The sequence below is a fragment of the Kryptolebias marmoratus genome, linkage group LG18 (assembly GCF_001649575.2).
Source record: "Kryptolebias marmoratus isolate JLee-2015 linkage group LG18, ASM164957v2, whole genome shotgun sequence".
Classification (NCBI taxonomy): domain Eukaryota; kingdom Metazoa; phylum Chordata; class Actinopteri; order Cyprinodontiformes; family Rivulidae; genus Kryptolebias; species Kryptolebias marmoratus.
The window spans coordinates 11,912,092-11,934,298 of NC_051447.1; the positions used below are offsets into that span (position 1 = coordinate 11,912,092).

The 22,207-nt window shown below is 38.0% G+C and overlaps 1 protein-coding gene across 4 annotated transcripts in view; it reads left to right on the forward strand.

The window, feature by feature from the left end:
• chchd3a (coiled-coil-helix-coiled-coil-helix domain containing 3a) overlaps positions 1–15,282 on the forward strand; it is a 63,658-nt gene extending 48,376 nt beyond the window's left edge. For all 4 annotated transcript variants that reach the window (XM_025005684.2, XM_025005683.2, XM_037981292.1 and 1 more), the window contains 2 exons: positions 10,472–10,607; positions 14,652–15,282. In XM_025005684.2, the coding sequence (XP_024861452.1) occupies positions 10,472–10,607; positions 14,652–14,675 (160 nt within the window). In that variant the 3' untranslated portion in view covers positions 14,676–15,282. The remainder of the gene's footprint in view (positions 1–10,471; positions 10,608–14,651) is intronic.
• Positions 15,283–22,207: the final 6,925 nt, after the last annotated feature.

Genomic DNA, 22,207 nt, shown 5'->3' on the forward strand with positions numbered 1-22,207 from the left:
TAATCATCAAAATTAAACGAAATAAACATTTGAAATATATGAGTTTGTATGTAATGTATGAATATAATATACAAGTTTCACTTTTTAAATGGAATTACTGAAATCAATCTACTTTTTCATGATATTCTAATTTTATGACCAGCACCTGTATAAAGTGACTGCATGTCTTTAATGTGACAGAGTTGAAATAAATTTTGAAAAGAATTGTTTTTTTGTTTATTTTACAAAGATATACTAAAATAGAATGAACTTATTTGTTTGCAACTTTAAAAAGATTATAAATTCCGGTATTAGTCTTGATTCAAACGAAGTGTTTGACCTTAATTAGTATCACAGGTGCCTTTAAGCTTTTCATCAGCCATTCAGTCTATTAAAAAGGAGCAAACTGAGTTGTTTGGTATTGTTGTGTGCACCACACAATATGGAGCAGAGGAAGCAAAGGTGAGAGCTGTCTGAGGAGCTCAGAAAGGAGATGATAGATATCCACATTAAAGGTAAAAACAACAACACCATCTCCAAGCAGCTTTATGTTCCTGTGACCACAGTTGCCAATATTATCAAATTGTGGACACAAAAGGAAATGCAGCCCCAGGTTTATCAGATGGGCTGTGTGAATTGTAGTAAAAGAATCACTAAGTATCTAGAACCATTAAAGCTAAAAACCCCAAATCCATGGTTGTCACTTGAATCATAATGGGTTCCATGGAAGAGGACCTAGAAGTGCTCTCGTACCAGCAGAAAACCAGAAAAGAGCCAGACAGGAATTAACCAAAATGTGTTTTGATGAGCCCCAAAGTTTCTGAGAAATGTTTCTGGAGCTGGTGAGACAAAACCAGAGCTTTTTGGCTATAAATGGATTCCCGTAGAGTATGAAATCACATAAATCAAAGCCTACAAGGTATCAACATGCTCTCAAAGAGAGAAACAAAATGGATTTGGTATACATTTCTCTGACATATACGTAAATATGTTCAACATGTAACAGATAATGCATTTTAGACACACACTCTTAGCTCCACAAGCCTTTATTTACTTTCTCCATGACACTGACTTTAGATAAGAGCTCCCAGTTGCCTGTAGAAACGTGACTATCTCTCTCCTCTGATTTATATGCTGCCTTTTTTGCCACTGGTTGTTTATCAAAGCAAGAGGCATTATCACGCTGTCCAGCTCTGAATGTGTGACCTTTACCATGCTACATGTACGTAAGAGGGCACTTATGTGATTTTGTATATGTGAGGATGAATACGTGTGTGCATGTAGATATCGGCTGAAGCCGGGGTTTAGTTGGAAATGGAAGCTGACGGGTATGGATGGAAATGTTAGATGTGTGATTATGAGAAAAGATGGAATGAAGAAAGGCAGCATAGACCTAAACTTCCTGTCAGGGCTAACCTTTGGCAGGCTTTAACCTTTTTGTTGAAGGTGGCTCGTCTTGGTTTGTCCAGGTCCCTGCAGATTTGAGATGGGACATGAACATCATACATGAGTGAATGGGTGAGCCTGACAGGGCTGTGTAATACTAAAGACTATTAGACCATAATTCTAACACATCGCTCCTCGTTTGAAGTCTCCAAAACTGAGACTTGTGCAAGTTTTTCTCTTTCATGGTGCAAAGAACTGAAAAAGTGATGCATTTTCACACTTTTATGTTTAATTCTAATGTGCGTCTGTGTGTCTAAACCAAAGATTTTCAGCTTTTTCTTATACATGCTGCCGTAGAAGATAAAATCTCATTTTATTCAGTCACTTCGCTGTCACTTCTCTCCTCCCTTAGGCTACACGCTCTCTCCCTCTGTCTGTCTGTCTCGCTTTTCCTTTTTTCTTTTTTTTCAGCTTTTTTGAATAAATCTGTTTTTTAAATTTAATCCAGTTGACAATAACAGGCAGTCGCAGTCCTCTCTTCATCTCTTCTCTCACACACACAGACAAAGGTGGAATGAGGAGGAGTGAGCAAAAACTTGTTGAATGTTAATGGCTTATTGTTTTTCTTTACAACGTTGCCGTGCTGAACTGCCACAGTCATGAGACCGTGTTTCTTCTTTGTGTTTACGTAGGAGAAAGTTGAGCCCACTCATCCACTTCAGCCACTTACTAACTTTCAGAAAAAAACAACCCCCTTTTCTCTTTTTCTGAAGACCTATTTTGATCCCTAGAATGCCATTAAATAAATTGTGCTATCTTTTTTCCCAGATTATTTTCATTCTTCCTTTTTGTAGTGAAACACATTATTAACACATTATCACTTCTGATGTAATTGACAAGCTATTTTTTTAGTTGTAAAATGATTTGTAATATTAAGAGAGTATGTAAATGAGGCTTATTATTATGATTAAAAAGATTAATGCATATTTAGACAGAATGGCAGAACTATTACACCTTTACTGAAGAAGATAAATACGGTGGAAAAAAATCCATGAAATATTCCACAAAATCCATTTTGCTGTTTTTCTGGTAAAACCAGAGCAGAGTGATTCTCTCCATTTTCTTGACAGTGAGTCTGATTCTTAAAGGGTTTAATAATGTTGTCTCAAAATAAATGAAGTAACAATTTATTGATTTATAAAATGTTAATTCAACAGATATATCAAAGTATTTCCGTCGGAGTCATGGAGGTGTTGCTCAGGTGGCAGGCAGAGGTAGGGAAATGGATGGTAGGAAAGACTGAGCAGCGTTTTGACCCTTCTGTCAGGTGAGGGTGAACCACAATTCTGTAGCTAAGCAACCTAGGCACAAGGACAAGGATGGTGGTCAGCTGAAGAGACAGAAGTCAATAACTGCTTTAAAAGCTCCTCTTTTGGTCTTAAGAGCTTCGCTATTCTGGCTGTGAAAGGCACACATAATTCAAGGGACCTGTGTGGGCACAAACATGGACACACAGTGCACACAAACACAATTTAGTGACTGTGCTGCAGTAAAAATGGTCAAGGAGTCGCATCAAACTTTTTCTCTTTGCATTGTTTGCTTTTATTTCACATATCATATGTTTAGTTTGTATAAATGAATTAAGTTTACCCACATGCCTTTTTTTTATTATTTACGTTCTTTTAAAATACTTTGTGTTCTTCAAATTTACCAAACACAACTGATTTTAACATGTAGCATCTCTGACAAAAAAAGAAGAAAATTAACAGTTAGACTCAAAATGACAATGCCCAACTAGAATTTAATTTAAATGCCTCCCTTACAAATATGTTCAAAAAAATGTGTGGCCATGACAGTAAAATACTGTTGAATATGTTCAGTAGAATTGTTAGGAACTTCTGCCTTATAATTTTACATTTTATAAAAAAAAAATGCAGTGTTTTAAACTATTAATATCCTTTCTAAGTGATCAATGGTAAGCCTGTTCTTCGCCATCGCAGAGAATGTTAAGAGTCTTGAAAAAGAGGGCCACATTAGGATTAATCAGGCCGTCTGCAGAAACTCTTCACTTCCACCAGTGTTAGACCTTTCAACAAGATGATTTTAAGCAACATACAGCTAAATTATTGACTTGAAGAGCTGTTTGATTGCTTTGATGGCAAATAAAGGCTTTACTACTAGTTATAGGAAAGGTGTGGATCATTTTTTGGCATGGGATTTTTCACAAAACTCTTATAAAGGTATACAATTTGCATCTCCAGCAGTGTCTTATCATCTAAGGATTGTCATTTCTACTCAACCGGAGTGTTAAACAGGCTTCTGTTATTTTATGTTTGTGAGATATCTGAAGTTTGCTTTCTGCCTGAGGACAGAGACCAGCGTCCTTGTAAAATTATGTATAAAGAAGGTCAGAGCGGACGCACACTCAACTTTTTTTTTTTTCCCCCCGTTATCCACTCATCCTTCTTTGTCTCCCTCAGTGCTCACTTTAGTATAGGAACAGTGTTTTCTGTCTTAATTCAAATCTCTTTTGCTCACCCCTTGTTCGTTATTGTCTGCTCTCGTCTCCCACCCTCACTCTCCTCAATCTTTGGCAATCTTTTTATCCCTCACGCTTTTTTTTTTTTTTTTATCTGTCTCTCTCTGTGTCCTTTCCTCTTTCCTCAATCTCATATCCACGCTGATGGATTTCACTGCGGGAGGTCACTCAGGTCCGCTTTTAAAAAGCAGCATGAGTGAAACGTGTGTCATTTTTCTCCTTAACTGGATCATTTGTATTTATTTACTTGTCTTATTATTGACGCCTGCCTTAACTAGAGACAACGTGAAGGCTTTTTAAGGGGGAACCGGCACCCACCCCTTAACCCTATTAACCCCAGAAAGAACCCAAATGATGATAAATAGACAACATGGTGACTGGAAACACAATCTGCGGTGGGTGATCGTAATCCATACCATCGATGGAGCTGCAGCATTTGTTGCTTCTGGATCTGATTGGTGTTTGGGTCAGAAAATTAGGCATGATTTGTTTCATGAGTAACTGACTAAATCACACAAGTTTTCTTTGTTTTGTACTTTCTTTTTAGATATCAAGTTAGAAAAGAAGAAATGGCTTCTGCTAGTTTAGGAGAAATCTTAAAAATTTATAAACTTCCCACAATCAGACAAAAATAACCTGTCAGGTTCAGGGACCATTTATTCCCAGTTCATCATTAGAAAAGCTCTTTCAAATAGTTAAAAGAAATGACTACACAAGTTTATGCATATCATCAATGTTTTCTTTTATTTTTCTCTCTGCTTACTGTCTGCCGAAAATACTTTTGTTCACACTTGTGAACAGCTTGACAAGTTGTTAGCTCCTCCCATGGCCCTGGTTAATTAATCATTTGTTCTCCTGCCATTCCCCTCCACCACCATTAAACATTTTTTTCAAAGGAAGACACAGATGTTTCAGTGCTAGCTCAGTGACGTGGAAAGACTCCAAAGTCTGGACTTGGGCAAATACTGCACAACATTTACCTTCTTATGTGCTGAACCAGTCTAAGCATATTTTTTGTTGATTTTATTCTTGCTTTTTTTTTTTGCTTGCTTTTTTTATACCCAGAATGTACATATTTGTCATAACAAAGGGTTTTTTAAGTGAAATAGTGTATGAATCTGTGCTAGTTTCAGCAGTGGTTTTCTCTTACTATTATGGTTCTTTCAGAAAGATTGCAACAATATCTGTGCTGCGCTCTAAAACAAATTATTTCCAATAACTCGGGCTCCAGTAAAAGTTTGCCAATTCTGTTCAACTTTGACCATAGCAAGCCGTGAAGAATACCTTTGCAGCCTCTAGACATGAGATATTTATACGGGAGGAAAAGTGCTTTTGTGCTCCCAAATTCCCCAAATAGTATGACACAACTTTGCAGTGATCCTTTCTGTTTCACAGAGCTGCAATGCAACACATTTTTGCTGATTGTCTCATTCAAGGTCTCCTTCTCTTTTGCAGAGCATAGCTTGCACATGTTTTTTTTTTTCAGCAAGGGACAGTTGCATCTTCCTCCCTGGCAATAAATACACTGAGACAGATTGGGAGCTCCCTGACTGACAGTGGCAAAATTATATGTTCTGAGTTTTGAAAACTTCCACTTTTATGCTTTGTGCTTCGTGACTCACTCAACCAGTGCAGGCCAGGCCTAAAAATGCTGTGCGTGTAGCATTCTGTCTCAAAAAGGGTCATTACTTACTATAACTAGAGGTTCTTTGCCCTGTGTCTTTGTAATATGTTCAGTGGAGTGGACCTCATCTCCTTTAGTGTCTCTGCATTTGTCTTGAATCCTGCATGTCTCTGCGCCCTGTCCCTGCCTATCTTCACAGTTGTGATGCATCTAAAATTATGACAAATGAAAGTGCCCGTTCGCACACTTGTCTCACACTTTGTTCAGCTATTGAAGCGTGCTGCATCAGTAACGGAGATCTATGAATGCCATTGTATTGTCTGATGTTACAGCAGATGGTAGTCATGGTCAATGTATGTTGGTTTGAAAAATGGACCGGTACTGTTCCATGCACACTTTTTAATGCAATAACGCATGCAGATTGTATGAAAATCCAAAAAATCAATCTTAGTACGCCCCCAGCTCATAGTCAATATGTTTTTGAAAGTGTGTAGCATTAGACATATACCCATTAGGATATGTCTCCTCCATGGAAATGTGCTGACTTGTGCAGCAGGAGGCTTGAAAGAAGGGACTGCATTAAATGATATATTTAATGCAAAAGATTTAGGTCTTTCTTACTGTTTTCCTTCAGTTCTCTTTTACTAATCTTTCCCCTTAACAAATATACATACATATATATATATATATATATATATATATATATATATATATATATATATATATATTCTTTTTTGTCCAGCATATCTTAAACATTTCTGTTTCTCTTACAGGGCATCCTTGCTCTTCACTGTTATTCTTTTACCGTCTTCTTTGACTCTCTCCTTCGTCTGTGGTTTATGTCGCACAGCTGCGAAACTGTAATGTAGATATCTGAAGCAACCTCAGTCCTCCCTTTCACTCTTGCCTCTATCGGTGGATCGAAGCTGCAGGGAGTTTGTGTGTTTTTTGTGTTGACGGTTGGGGGTTGGGTTGGATGAGAAGTTGTTATGGAGACCTTTACCGCTACTGATGGCACTGAGTCGAAACCCCTATATGACTGTTTAGATTTACTGTCTCGGGGGGTAAAGGGGGGCAGTGCACACACTTAAACTCACAGAGTGCAAATAATAACCAACTGTATACGGCTGGATGTCTCTATTTGTTTCAGTGTCTCCCACCACATGGAGTTTTATTAAATATACCAGGAAGCACCGGGGATTTTCTGGCTGGTAATAAAGAAGATGGAAATAAATAAGAGATTGTATGAGGCGACTGAATTGAGGTGAAGGTTCAGTTCAATCTCTTAATTTCCTGAGATAACTTTTTACCAGCTGACATTTGAAAATCTCTAATACATAAATTCTGACTGGACTAAGTTGGAAGAGTCTGATTGTTATAAATATTTCATCTTTTACAGTATAAGATGGCACTTTTCTGTGAAATGGTGCGATAGAAATAGATTCAATGGAATTAAATCAAATATATACACAGGTAGTTAAAAGTGAGAATGCAAAAGAAAGTATGAGGATAAGGGACATGTAAAAACAAAAAACTGGTTCTATGTATAACTTTAACACTTTAGTGTAGCATTTTAAGATGTAATGTAATCACTTTTTATAGTATCCATAAATAAAGCAGCCATGTTAGGTGGTTTATCATTGAAATTTACTGTTTTGGGTAAATTTTGAGTATTTGTTTTTATGTTGAAATCCATTTCATCTAGAGCAGATTACCCTCAGAAGGGCTCATCTGAAAGGATCACAGAGAAACACCTCCCCAAAGAAATGCTAAAAGCAGGCATTGTCTCTAAAAGAAAAGGAAAAAAAGATTCCAAAGTGGAAAATCTCAGGCCATTACAGTTTTTTTTTTTTTTTAAACTTTGTGGAGGTACTCTTGAAGTTTAAACTTAATCTGTCTAAAACTACTGGGATTTTTATGGGAAAGCCCACACCTCTCCTCTTTGAGACAGTTTTGAAACGTCTGCTTATCGGCAGGCGAGTACGATTTTATCTAACTGTTTACCATTTGTTGAGCTGCAGATACGTGATCTTAAAACTAAAAGGTGTGATTCTTATAAACATCCATTCATCCTCTGTGAGTTAAACAAATTAATTAACTCTAACAAAAACAGAATTTATACAGCAAGAGCAACACAGGGAGGCAAAACTGTCAACATGCCTCTGGCCATCATTTCTCTAACATCATATAAACACAATTAAAACAAGATTTTTGCTTTGGGAATTTGAAACGGTGTCCTTGTTTATGAATGTCTTTCTGCTCAGGTTACATGGGAACTGGATGATTCATAGCTGTTTTAAACTATATTTATAATGAAACCTTATAATTCCTACAGTTCCAGAATCAGTTTAGTGGCATCAGACTTCAAAAAAACAATATCTCTCTGTGTTTTCAGCATTCAAAATATAATCTTTGCCTTTATTTGGGGGATTGAAATACTAGTTTACCTGGGGGCTATTCAAGTTTATACTTCTAAAACGAGTTAAAGTAAATTTTGCAAAAGTTACTGTGCTATATTTTAGGATTTTTTTATGCTGAGCAAGATAAGAATAAAAGGTGAAGGTAAAAGTAAGGGAATATTCTTGTATATTTTATGGTGTTTTCATAATGCGACACATCTGCTGTTTTTGCATGTTCTCCCTCTGCCGTTTAATACCACAGCAGTCATACTATAATAAATGACATGAGGGCACTTAATGTGAAACTGAGGAGGAGGGAGGGGAGGTTATAGTCATTCTGTAGCGGCTGTGTGCGGATGGCAGCAGGAACTTAATGTTAATCTTAATGACAGATGATAGAGCATGCAGCATTCCGCCACAGTGTGTGTGACAGTGTTATTGTCCCTATGATTAACTCAGCCACGTTCTCAGCCCTTTTCCCTGAGAGAGAACCAGAGATTAAGCATAAATAGAAGTACCACTGTTTAGTTCTTCATCAAGAAATGCTCTTCACTTTTGTCCACCTTCATTTCCCTCTGTGTGCCTACCCCTCTCGCTCCCTTTTTTTTCCTCTCTTTGGAGCCATTACTGGTGATAAACACTGTGGTTTCTATCAGCAGGGTGCACCTGGCATTAACGTGAACGCTTAAGAAAGTAATTAGTGAGCGTTTGTGCCTCCTCTCCTCCCCGTAGATGCCCATAGGCGGTGTAATAAATGAGCGCAGGGATCCATAGGAATAGAATGGCAGCGATTTCTGCCAGCACTGCCGTCATCGTTCAGCACCCTGACGCAGAGCAATGGCCTTGTCATGTGTTCTAGCAAATGACTGAATCTCACACTGATAGATCCACAAATGCAAAACGTTTCCCGCTCCCAGCAGTGTAATGGTCCACTCTGCACTGCAAGTGGTAAATGTTGGGTATTATTTGAGGTATTGACCCACTCTCGGACCAAATTTGAATTACCTTTTGTTCAGAGTTTGTTGGAAAAATGTCTAAACTCTAAAGATATCACTGAAGTGACATAGAACAGCTCAGCCAAAGACCACAAGACAGGGTAGCAAATAAAGCATATATGTTAATTATTCTTCTTTTATGTCTTATATTGTGATGGTTTGTCAATAAGTTGCACTGATGAGAACTGTAAAGATTTTTTGCAGCACTGCAAACCAATAAGACCATGTGGTGATGCACATATGTACTCATCTCCATTGCAACAGCTTCCTGCTGCATTGCACCCTGAGTAATGACCCATGCATCCAATCCCCCACTTTGTATCCAACAGGGGGTAATTTCTCTCTCCAGGATGCAAATCAAACATCTGATTCTGACTACGGGGGCCTGGCTTCACCGCCCCATATTCCTTGGAGATGTCCAGAGTTGCTGGCAGGCAAAATCCCATCGCCTTTCACACCCATGCAAGGCGTGTTTAGTGAGGCAGATGCTGAGTCCTGAGCACTGATGTGAGCAAAACGATGACACCACCATTAGCATAATAGGCCAATAGGCATGTGCATGCGTAGTCATTATGGATTTTTATGGGGTGTGTGAAGAGACAGACAAAAGCAGTTAATGCTGTGCAAGACACCAGTGCTGGTGGGACATCCCGCTGCCAGGACTGGATAAAGCATCCTACTCTTTCATACATTTAGCCAGAAAATATCATTTAAACACACTAAAGCTTAGTTTTGTATCTATCCCCTAATGAACAGACCTATTAGCATTCTACAATGTTCATATGGATACCAAAAGATGGGATTTTCCATGTAAAGCAATCTTAAATGATAGTTGCGGAGTTTGTAAATAGTTGGCACCCAAGAAGCTCTGACCAATTATTAGATTCATCCTGTTGAATAATGGATTGTCTCATGTAAGACCGTTTTACAAACTTAATAATGATGAGAGGAGATGCTAATTTACAAGCAGGGTATATTTATGTTGATAGTAGTTTTACTCTCATTAGGTTTTCATTTTATTTCAAAGAGTCAAGGCTTGTCTTGACTCTTTGAAACCCTCTGTTCTGCAGTCCCATGTCATGGATGGATCTCACTTATTCAGGGAAAGAACTTATTGTAGTTTTTTTGGAAACCTTCTGGTCTCTCCTGTGATATGCTGTGGTGCATACAGCAGGTTGTAAACCTTTGACCTTCCTTTCAGCAGATACAGTATTGTTGATTCTTGCCTCGGGTCTTTCAGGCTGGAATAATAATAAAAGCAGGGGGGCATACACTGTTGTCTACAGTGCTGCTCAGGCTCTAACTATATGACCTCTCTTGAGATAAAACTGGACGTTTATGGTTCGGCTAACATTATTCTCAGGTTTTATGCCTCACATGGATGTTATCAAAATTCCTCACAGCTTAGCTTTATGTTTCATTTTACATCTTTTGTTTTCCTTTTTTAACGCAATCCAACCTTTCCTTCTATTCCCCCGATCTCCCCCTCCTGTAAAGCACTGTATTTTCCCTTTTCACTCCCGTTGGTTTCTCTTTCTCACCCCTGCAGGAGGTATGAGGTGTATCCTGTGTGTGCAGACCTTCAGGGCCAGATCCTAGCATGCTACAAAGGGAACGTTGGAAAAACTCTAAATTGCTCCAACATAGCAGCTCTTTACCTGCAGTGTGTTAACAACGCCAAACAGGTATGTGGTGTTTTTTTTTTTTTAACTGAATTATTTGTTTTAAAATCTCCTTTATTTCATTTGTTACTTCTGTATATTCCATGTAAGTGCTGCGGAAATTATGTAGCTGCTTTACTATAGCTGATTGAAAAACCATGATATTATATGGGTAAGGATTATTTATGACATGGCTGTATTACAGATTATCTGACTGCTAGAGGGACGTAACTAAAGCTGTAATTTACACTAATCAGCCACAACAGTAAAAACCATCTGCCTAATACAATATAGGTTCGTGTGCCAGACAAGCTCTGACCCAACAGGACTTCTTGAGGTGTTCTGTTGTGTTTGGCACATTGGCAGGAGATTCTTAGGGTCCTGAGGGATAGGGGTGGTGCCTGTGAGGATGGATCTTGTTCCAGTGCATCTCAAGGATGCTCAATTGGATTGGGATCTGGGGAGTTTGGAAGCTGGTTTAAGCCCTTTTTTATCAAACCCTACCTGAGCAGTTTGTGCTGCAAGGTATGAAAGCTGTGTATACAAGGAATGCCAAGACTGAGGATTTATATTTGAGATGATTGGTATTAGTGTTTTCATTCAATCATGTTCATGCACGTAATTTAAAATTGAACTTAAAACAGTTGGATTTAAAAAAAAATTAAAATATTCCAAAAAAGAGCCCTACTTTGGAGGGGTGGGGAGTTTTTGAGTTGAGAGTTGAGGATTAACCCCGTCTTTTGTTATAATTTTTTTTTTCAATTCTATATTTATTTTATAGCTTTGTCTTCTGTGATTGTGTGTAGAGAAATGGTCATTTTGATGAATCTGTCTATAATGCACAACAACAGAAGACTGAAATGTCAATATTTTCTTTTTATTTTGCCAGGTTTGGTTCAAACTGTGAATACATTCAGATTGAAACCAAACTGCTGTGACTCACTGTATTTACCTGTGTGTTTATGTTGTGGCTGATCAGGATATTGAGATTCTAGAAGATCAGTGTAAAGTACATATTCTGCAGGTTTAAATCAATAAATTTGCAGCTTTTTGTAAATGTTGCCAAAATGGAAGCAAATGAACATGAAAAAAAGGTTGCAATTTCACTTAAATTTTTCGAAACAATTCCAAATAACCATCTTTTTCCCCTTCAAAAGAATGACAAGCATGTGCATGCACCTTCCTGGACAGGCAGTGTGTAAGTTCCTAATCTGGTAGATTTCTGTGGAGTGAAATTAGTGAGTATTGAAAAAGTAGCTTTATATGTCTGATAGCTGCAGCAAATGTCACTAGGCTCATAGAAAATGTGTGAAAGGTACACCAGATTGTTCATTTTTTTTATTGTCTAAATGAATTATATTGTTTACACGCTATGCATGCATACACACCAGCATCTATTTACAACACACATCTCTGCTGGTTGCTTTTAGACTGCAGAATATAATTTCCAGCAGGTTACTGGTGCCTGAATAAAGCTCCCTTTAAATAGCCAGTTTGAACCTTACAGTCTATTTCCATAATACCTGCTGACACAGGCGTTCCCCTGACTGTTTCTGTGTGTTTTTTAATGTAATAAGTCCAAGAGAGCAGCGACTACTGGTTGGACATCATCGTCCTCTCTGTGCTTTCTCTGTTCATTACCGAGTGCAAATGTTTTTTCACCCTCCATCTCCCACAGTCAAAACAGTACGCTTATAGTAATGTCACTCAGGTTGATATTAACTTGATTTCCCTTCTCTCACATCGCAATATGTAACATCCGTTGCCCCCCCAAAAAGACTCAATTTGCATTCATGGAGCTTTTCTATTAGATTTTTTTGCAATTGCATTGTTTTCCCGGAAATGGGGAAAACTGAGTTTTGCGTTTCCCGGTCACTCTCGTGGGTATTAGTATTAGATCTAAAAGTCAGATGCAGGCAGATTTTTGAGCTATACATCATGTAAATTGCACAATGTTTTATTCATCCCGTGGATGTGTGCATTTGTGTGTTTGTGGGCGCGTTTAAAAAAAGCTTACCTGTACCCTCGTCAAGATTCAGCAAGGGTATATTCACATTCTGGAAGCTGTTATGATCTTTTAAATTGTTTGGAAGCGGGCCTGAGACGGTATGGTAATCCGCTTGTGTTTATCAGCCGGCAGCAATCACAGCGCACTCCTGTTCATCTGTGCTTATCTGTCTTAAGACTTGCTTTTAAAGTCATTAGGTGCAAAAAAGACAGTTCTGTGATAAGGTGTTAAAGGAATAATGTGCAGAATTACACAGCAAACAGAAAAGGGGGGAAAGCAATGAAGTAGGTTTGATCTGAGCTGATGCAGCTACATGATTAGGATGTTTATGCAGCTTTATCGGCGCCAAGCAGGAAGCCGCTTCAAGAACAAATGCCAAAAGGACATGACTTTTGGCTGTGGAGGTCAGCAGATCCAAAGGTGACCTCTAACAGTCGCCTCTTGCCCTCTCAGTCAAAGACAAAAGATATCCTGGCTCAAAGAGCTTTCTCTTCTCCATCTTTTTCCTTGTCCTTCAAAGATTTGACGAAAACCTGCACATGGGTATAGATAGGAATGTTTAGGATGCCATCTCACTGAGAATAAGAACACAGGCCCCAAAATCTCAGTCTTACAATGCCGACCCCTCAACTGGCGTCAGCCAAGACAGAAGCGTTGTCAGCTGCCTGGCCTTTGTCACTGATAATTAGCCTTCTTATCACAGCAGTCAGTGATAACATTTAGACCCATTTTTGCTCTCTTTTGTGCTCTCCTCACCCCGCCACCATACTTACTTCTCTCCCTCCATCCAACATCCCTCCATCCCAAGTCACATTTCTAATGCATTCGGCTCTTAACAGGTCTGATAGCAAACGGGGAAAAAGAGGCGGTCAGAGGACAGATAAAGTCTCCTCTCCCTTCTTCTTCTCTCTCAGTGAATAGGAGTTTATCACTGAGGCTGATCTCTCTATCCACTGCTTGCCGCCTCATTCCATATTCTTGCTGCATGACTGCCTTTTGCTCCCTATCTTTTCCTTCTCCGCTTTATTTTTTAAGGCTGACCCGTCCGTCTCCCTGTCACTCTCAAAAGGCTGAGCCAGATTCCTGTTTGAGGTTTCAGACAGTGTTATATTTGCAAGCACTGGAATGACAAACTGCTCCAGCCTAATCATTATACATAGTTGTTTTTGTTTTTTTCAGTAGTTCAGTATTGCATTCCATAGCTTAATATTTCCACAATTATGCAGATGATATTTACTCAGCTCGTTTTTGCTTTAATTTTATAGATGCTAATGGTTATACTGATGAGTATAAAAGCTAATCCAGCAAGTTACGTATTTAAATAAATACATAAAAGCAGTCTCCAGACATTCTTATTGCGTGGTTTTATCTACAGTTTTCTGATGCAGTCCCTAAGCACTTTTTCCCCAAGTATTTTCAGCTACACAGGAATTGAATTTAGTTCCTCTTGTGTTTTAAAGATCCCTTGTAATGTGTTGTAACTAGAACCGTCTTCCAGACGTTTTTCTTAAATTCTGCTTTTTTTTTGTCTTGCCTTTCACAGTGTAGTTGATATGCTCGGAGCATTTCTTCCTTCTAATATTTGTTTTATGGATGGATCACTAGTGTGGAAAATAAACTCAGATTCTTTTAGAGAGATCTGAAAATGCTGTTTTTACGTTGGTCACTGAGGAAAAGGGTATTTTTTGTTTCTTACCTTTTATCCATGTTATTCTCTTTTTTATGTCTCCTGTTTCCTTTTTCCCCCCCTTCGCTCATCTTTCTCTTAGGTGCTTTTCTTGTCGCATCTGCTGCAGTAGGCTGGTTCAAATGGTTATTGACAGGGAGTGCTGGGGATTTGTGGTTGCACTTATCACTAATATGGAATCCAGTGCCCTTGGGTCCCTTCTCTGCTTCTTGAACTCACTTCATCCTCTTCTCTTTTCTTGTACTCTCAAGCCTTCCTCTCTTTGTGTCTTCTTTCATGTGTGAACTAATATCTTTCTTTTCTGTTTGTCTGTTTTGATCTATTTTTTTGCCTTTCCTTCTCTGAGGCATTTTCTGTTTTGATTTCTCTGCAGAACAAGTTGAGGACCGGGGGATAAGGATAAGAAAGAGAGCGAAGGAGCAATGCAGAGTATATTGAGAGGGGTTGTTGATTGACGGACTGACACGCTAAAGTGGAAGAATGAGTCAGCACCAAGACACGCACCTTCAGAACCCTTTGGAGAACCAATCCAGACAAGAGGCACTGAACACAACAAGAAGAGAGAACAAGACACCTTATTTCCTCAGTTCCTACATCCTTTCCTACCTTGTTTTCCCCTTTGTCTATCTCTCCTGTGGTCATGGTAAAGTAACAGTGATGCTGTCTGATGTTTTGGAGATTTAGCAGTGGACCAACAGCTTGAGCTTGGCCAAGTGTTAACCAGAACCACCTCAAGAAAACCAGCAATTTCTGCCACGGGTCCCTTAGATCACTCTCCACTCACATTAACAGTTAGAAAATGAAGTGTTCATATTATCACAAGTCAGTCCTAATATGTTCTCCATAATTTATTGTTTCCTTGCTCCTTGCACCATGGTGTGGACAAATACACATACAGTACACCTCTGTTTCTTTGCATTTGTGCGACTTTGTGTTCCTCGTATAATTGTGTTCAGCATTCACCAACTCATCAGAAGAAATAAAAAAACAAAACAATGCTGAAATGTTGTTGAATTTTTTTTTATATGATATTATTCAGGACTTTATTTTCCCAGTTTGACTCTCTGCACATTAGTTTTATGTTAATTACATCAAGCATTGCCAATATTTAACTACAAAGCCTGTGTGTTATCACAACAACATTTTGCTGAATGACAAAAAAAGGACTTTCTGTCTTCATAGTCCTCTTTTGTGAGCTTTAAACAAGAAAAATAGGTCTTTACCTTGTTTTTACTGTTCCAGATAGGGCAACTGGTTGAGTAGGTGGCTGATGTACCGAGGCTAAAGGTTCTCAAAGCAGCAGGTTGTAGTTCGGCATCCAAGCTGCAGGCATTGCTTTTTTTTTTTTTCTTAGCCCACCTTTCTGCGTCTTCACTTGTTAATTTGAAGCAATAAGTGTGCAAAATAATAAAACTAAAATTCCATCCATAAAATACAGAAAAGCTGTTAGGCCTTGGGTTTTGAAGGGAACAAATGTGCTGGTAATTCTAGTTTATATCAGTTGCAGTATGCTTATTTTCATGTGCAGAAAGGTTTAGATATGAAACACCAACCAGACGAGTGACCTCTACTGCATTAGCTGCTTCCATTTTCTGCAGAACTACACCATGCACTGGAATTAGCAATTGCATCAACATTGGATGACTATAGCATTTTACTAACCATGGAAACAATTTCTCTCCGGGAGCTGCGTGCATTTTTTCCTTCACAACGGCAACTGCACTTTATTGTGGAAAAACATTATATACCAAATGACATCTAGGATTATTCAAAGTACAGTTTACTAACGTTTCTACACAGTTTTCCAGAACATGCTAGTAAACTCTAGTTCTACTAAGTGCATTACAGTTAATTAAATTCTAATAAGGTTGCGACTACCTGTGAGTTAATATTGAGTCTGTACAGATTACCAAATATAAATATATTTTAGTTATTTCCTTTGTGTAATGTTTCACCGTATAGTTTGAGTAAAATAATTTTTTTTATTATAAGTTTATACTTCCTTTTATTTTTTTATTTTGTTTTATGTTTTTTATTTCAGACAGATCTAATCCAGAAGTTTATTCATACATTATATTTATGACGTTCCTACACTTTAATCAAAGTAAAAAAACTTTAATAAAAGTTATAACCTGAATTCTACAAAAAAAATTCCAAAAAAACCCTAAGCTGTATGAAGTAAAATTGTAGATTTTCACTGATAAAAAGAGATTTTAATAATGAATTTTCTTTATATATATATACACTTTGAGATAAAAATTAATTCCAACCAGGAGTCTTCTTTTTCTCTCGCAGTCCCAGACTCCCAGCTTAACGTTGCCTGGGATGACACCAACTCATCAAACTTTTTGCATTCTGCCAGACTCCTGGTTGGATTTAAGAAAATCAAACACTGCAAGTCTGATAGATTCGGCGTGTTGTGTTGGAAACGCTGGTAATAGCTGCAGTAACCGTCCAAATTTGTTGTGAAAGAGGCGTCGTCAGGGTTTGATGTGAATGTGGGTGCTGGTGAAGGAGAACTTATCTTAATTCTGCATCAGAAGAGGACGATTTATGATGGACGGAGCCCGAGGAGCCGTGTGTGTGTGTGTGTGCATGCAGGCGTGTGATTTGTTGTGACTAATCTTCCTCTGTATGTCAGTCAGCTGTCCCTCTGCTTTTTTGACTTGTGGAGACGCAATGGGCTTAGGAGTTGACTTCTGATGAGTGTGGGTGTGAGGGGAGCGATTTCTAAAGGGTTTGGATAATGGACACTGTGGTCCACAGCAGGTGCTTCTCTGTAACAGACTCAATTCATTTTCTCCGTTGCCTTCCTTGTGTATTTTTTGCTCAAGGACCACTGCACCAAGAATAAGCAATTTAAAAGGGTGATCTGTCTGTAATGGGATTACGTACCACAATATAATTCAATTAAAACATTGTCATAACCATGACAAATGGACAAAAAGGTTACTTTTTTCAGCTTAAATAACTCCAACATGATCTCAGATTCTTTTGAGGAAGCAAACGTAGAACATTTTGCATCCTAATGTTGATATATTACTTTTAAAACAGTTCATTAATGAGCAAAATTCAGGGTTTTTTAAGTAAACTTTTATTCTAAGTCAGTTTTGGCTACTTTTTTTTCTTGTGCATAAACAGAAAACACGCGTACACACTCCAAATAAAATATTGCAATTGTTATGGTAGTCAAAAAGTGGTGGATAAGCTTTTTAAAAATGTTTTTTTTCTCATAATAAAAAAAAGCTTGAATGAGTGTATTACATTACCTTTAATTGTGTTTCCTTGCCGATTGTTGGGTTAAAACCTCATGTAACCATTAACCTTACCCCAGACACATTTTTCTTTTTTTTTTTTTGTGCTAAAATTAATGGAGATAAATGAGACTTACTACAGCCAAAAGCATTTAATAACCTGTGCAGACAGCTCTGTCTTCTTCAGCTCCATTGGTCTTCATAAAATTTAAAGATCTCAAGTTATTAAAATGGAAAGCAGGTGCACTTTACAGAACACAATGAAAAGGTTTGCTAAGCTGATAAATAAAGAAATCCAGTGGCAGTGTTGAACTTGTGTATTTCTTCTAGGTTTCTAAATAAAAAAATGAGGATTATGAAAGACAAAGTTTAATGGATGATTTATGTTTAAATGCATCCAATTGTTTGTTTGATTACTGCTTATCAGAAGTCAGATTAACATGATTAAATTTCTACATCACATTGTTTTGTAATTAACAATATATCAAGACATTTCTCAAAATAATTTACATTCTGCTTCAGCTGCTTACCTTTTCAGTTATTCTGGGTTTCTTGATAACAAACAGCCCTTTGGTTTTATCAAAGTTCTGCGATTCCTTTTTATGTTTTCCTTCAAACTTCTGAACAAATAAGTTCAATAATCTAACTGTCTGTGAATACCTCTTCATTTTCTTTACATTTTGCTAAAGAACTAACTGGGTTATTCTTCTTTTGATATTTAAATTTAGTTCAGAAAACTTTTAACAGGTCCACAAAATTACCAGAAGAAAAAAATCTGTTTAGATAAAACTTATCAGCTGGAAAGTTTTATCTATTAAGTATGTTGCAGTGTCGACCTTGTTAGATTTTCTTTTGATGCAAGGTATGTTTCTGCATTTTAAGAGTTTTTACAGCTCAGCTGATTGGAAGGTTTTCCTACTCGCTAGGGTTGATCAAACTGAGTATTCGCTTTAGTGTTTTGCAGTCTTGTTACTTGTTTTCTCATATTTATTCCTGTTTGTTGATGTTCTGATTTTTAATGTAAAAAAATTAAGTTTTGGTGCAATTAATAATCACTGTTTGCCAAAGAAATAATGTTTTTAAAACTTGATTCTGCTGCTCAAACGTAAATTATATGTATGTAGTACTTATTATACCAGCTAAAAACTAAAAATAAGATAAATCCATCAGTAACATCCTCTCTGAGTATGAACTTTATCAAATCTGAGACTTATGTTTTAGTAACTTTTTTCAGTACTTGAGGAAAAACTGTTGTTGTTTTTTATATTTTTTTTCTGATTTCTTGATTTCTGTCATCTCTTCATGTATTAAGTGTGCAGTCCTATCATGACACGTGCATTTCCACTCTGAAAAGCCACATAATTTCTTCTGCCAGCCCTCTTTGTCATGATTATCCCTGCTCTCGATAATGCAGATTGTTATGATAATTCTTCTTTTAACAAGGGTATAAAAGAAGACCTCCAAAGGTCAGCTGCACTGTCAAAAACAGGAGACTTTCTGTTTTGTTATTGGTATCCTGATAGCAGAATGTCTTACAACAGCAGACCACAGTGATACAGAGTCCAATAATGCAGTGGAGAACAAATATTTTCATGAACTTGGTATCACTTTGAAAACAAAATCAGCAGACTAAACAAACTAATAGTTTTATCAAAATGAGTCACACTGTAAAGTTAAAAAGAGGTGCTTGTCTTAAAAACAGTTGGAGAAATTGCATCCACACTAACTTAATGCACCCCAATTCTAGATGATTATTGCTACCTGCTTGTGCAAAATCCTATTTTTAGATTTGTAGCATTCATATTTTTTGTTATTAACAACCCTACCATCACTTGAAGTCTCTCCACTTTATGCATTTGAGCTGTGAAATCCAGAATCTGCTCATTTGCACCACTGTTTACACTGTCCCATCTTATCTTTTTGTTTTTACCACCTTGGCTTTAACTGTTGTCTCACCCTCTTTGGAAAGTGTAACTTTGTCACTCCCACCAACACCACTTCCTGTTCTGGGATACATAAAGCCATACAGATAAAGACACAATTTCATTTCAGTGCTTTTATGATATTTCAGTCCCATCGTACCTCTGTTCTTTAAAGAAACTAAATTGAAAAAAGGGACGCTCTTAACTCTGCAATATAAAAGACAACATCCTCCATCAGGATGACTAACCACATTTGATGTAATGACCTTCTCAGAGGAAAGAATTGCCTTTCCCTTTAAAGTTTTTCCCCATGCTCGCTCTCCAGCTCTTATCCTCCCATGAGTCTTTCGGAGTCTCTCCACACAGCCTGTCACTACTTTTTTGCATTTACTCCTCTTGTTTTGTTCGTTTCGTTTGCTCTTTTTGGAACTTTTTTCCACCCATTCTGTCTGTTCCCTCGCTCCCTCCAACTCATCAAGGATAATGAAGAATAGACTGGCAGCCTGAGGGGCGGATCTGCTGGCAGTGATTGGCTCTCCTCGCTTGCCAATGAGGTGTGAAGCGTCTGTCAAGCTGCTGTAACTCTTCTCTGAGGGCTGCCCTCGCCTTGCCGCTCAGCCGTACACACAATTTTTATGCAATATGCTTCAAATAAATACATATGCATGACTGAAGCCTTGATCTATGCGAATTAAAATTCCAAAAAGAGACATGACTGAATTAGTGTTGACGTTTAGGCACGGGGCAGCTCAAGGAGGAGTAAAAACCCAGAGATACTCACAAAAATAAAGGGTTTTGGTTGCTGTAGATGCCAGTGGGGCCTGCAGATGAGTGCAGACTGTCATGCACTTTATTCTAGTAATGGGCAGGCAGATGGCAGACTGCTCTGTAGCCTCTGTTTAAGCTGATGGCTCTATTCATCAGGCTGCTACGCCCTCCCTGCAGCCCTGCACCCAGCTACAATTTATGGACTCTCTTTTCCCCTCACACTTCCGTCTGCTTTTTTTCCCCTCTACTTCTTATTTATTTGTTCTTTTTTGTTTTCGTCTGCTCCCTCCTCCATTGTCCTTGAGTCTGTGCTGGGATCTGTCTGCTCGGCATCATAAAAGGTTGTTGGGGTGCAGCTTTTGTAGCTGGGGGAGTGAGTTATGAGGCCTGTTTTTTAAAAAAGTGCTGCTGCCTTCCTGTCCGACTGAAGTTTGGGTCATGCAAGTAACTTAATCCCAACACTCTTTGGAATGAGGTAAACTTGTCGAGCTTGAGTCAATAATATGTATATTTTTAGTACTATTTTACATTATTTTGTGGTTGCTAAGGTCAATTTGCTGTGGCAGCCATTTTGAATAAGTTGTTGCATGTTGCATATGTGTTGAGGATCAGTCTCAGCTTCCTTCACAGTAACGTTTGGGCCAAGATCTGTGAAATTATTATGAGTTATAGTCATTTGTTGTATTTTTTTAGAATCCAGTTGACTGTTGTGGCCAGCTTGAATTGGTTTGACTCAAAAAGTTAATTAGCTCAAGAGCAACATCCAATTATTACTTTCTGTGAGTGGTCCATCAGATGTTTCGGTAACAGAGAGATATGTGTGCTCACACACAGATACAGACAAAAACATCATAGTCCACTTTCACCATTTAACAGAGTGTGATAACTAAGTATATTAACTTGCAAGAGTTCGGTACTAGTGTTTATTGGAAAGAGGTCATTCCAAAGTGAAGGAGTCTTTCCTAAAGGATTACGTAGGTCAGACTAATTTAAAGTAAGATTTCTATTAGAACTACTGCAAACAATTTGGACCATTTGTCATCTACATAAGTAGTTTTTAAATTTTTTACTTCTGACCCCAAAAATAACAGTGGCAGAGAATTGTGCCTCCAACTATCACTGGTTAAAGTATCCAAATATTGCTAATAAATCACTTAGACAAAGTCATAATGACAACACAAACAGCCTCAACAACCATTTGTGTCTATTTATTTCTACAGTTTTTTATTTCTAGAATATTCTATAACCACAAGTCATTTTAGAATCAAAGTTCATTTCTAGAGATCAGCTAAAGAGCCTCCACTTGGTGTTTCGTGACCTTCACAGGATCCTTCCCCAACTTTACGATTACAGTGCTTTACACAACCCCACCCCACAGAAGTCATCTCATTCATAATACATAAAAATAAGCAGGTCCAGTTTAATTCTAGTCACATACAATCTAGTTAAATCCAGAAGCTATCAGTGCTGAGGTATTCCACATACTGGATGCAGGATCATTCCTTTATGCTTAACCCCCCTGAAGCCCTCAGAAGAGAGACAGAGAGAGAGACAGAGAGAGGTAGAGAAGCCCTTGTAACTTCGGGTCAATTTGACCCGAAGGCCACGGGAGGGTTAATTATGAGTTAAAATGGAAAAGTAAGACTTGATTCACTCCTGAAGCAAGTACGTGTGTCTAATGCATCAATCGTTACATAAAGATGCACCGTGCTATCAGGCTGTAACATCTGCAGAGGAAATTGTTTTGACAGCCTGTTTAACATTTTTCCAGCTCAAGATGCAAGAAAAGCATGTTTGCTGCTGAGTTACACAACTTTGCTGCGCGGGATGTTTGATTCAGGATTTTAGTATCAGCTTGTTCTTCTGTGTGCCAAACCTATCAACTTTTACTTTTTTAAAAGCGTGTCTGTTACCTGTTTGTACAGAGGTGTGGATCTGATGTTCTGAGTTTTATTGTGTTTTCTACCATTCCATTAAAAACACAG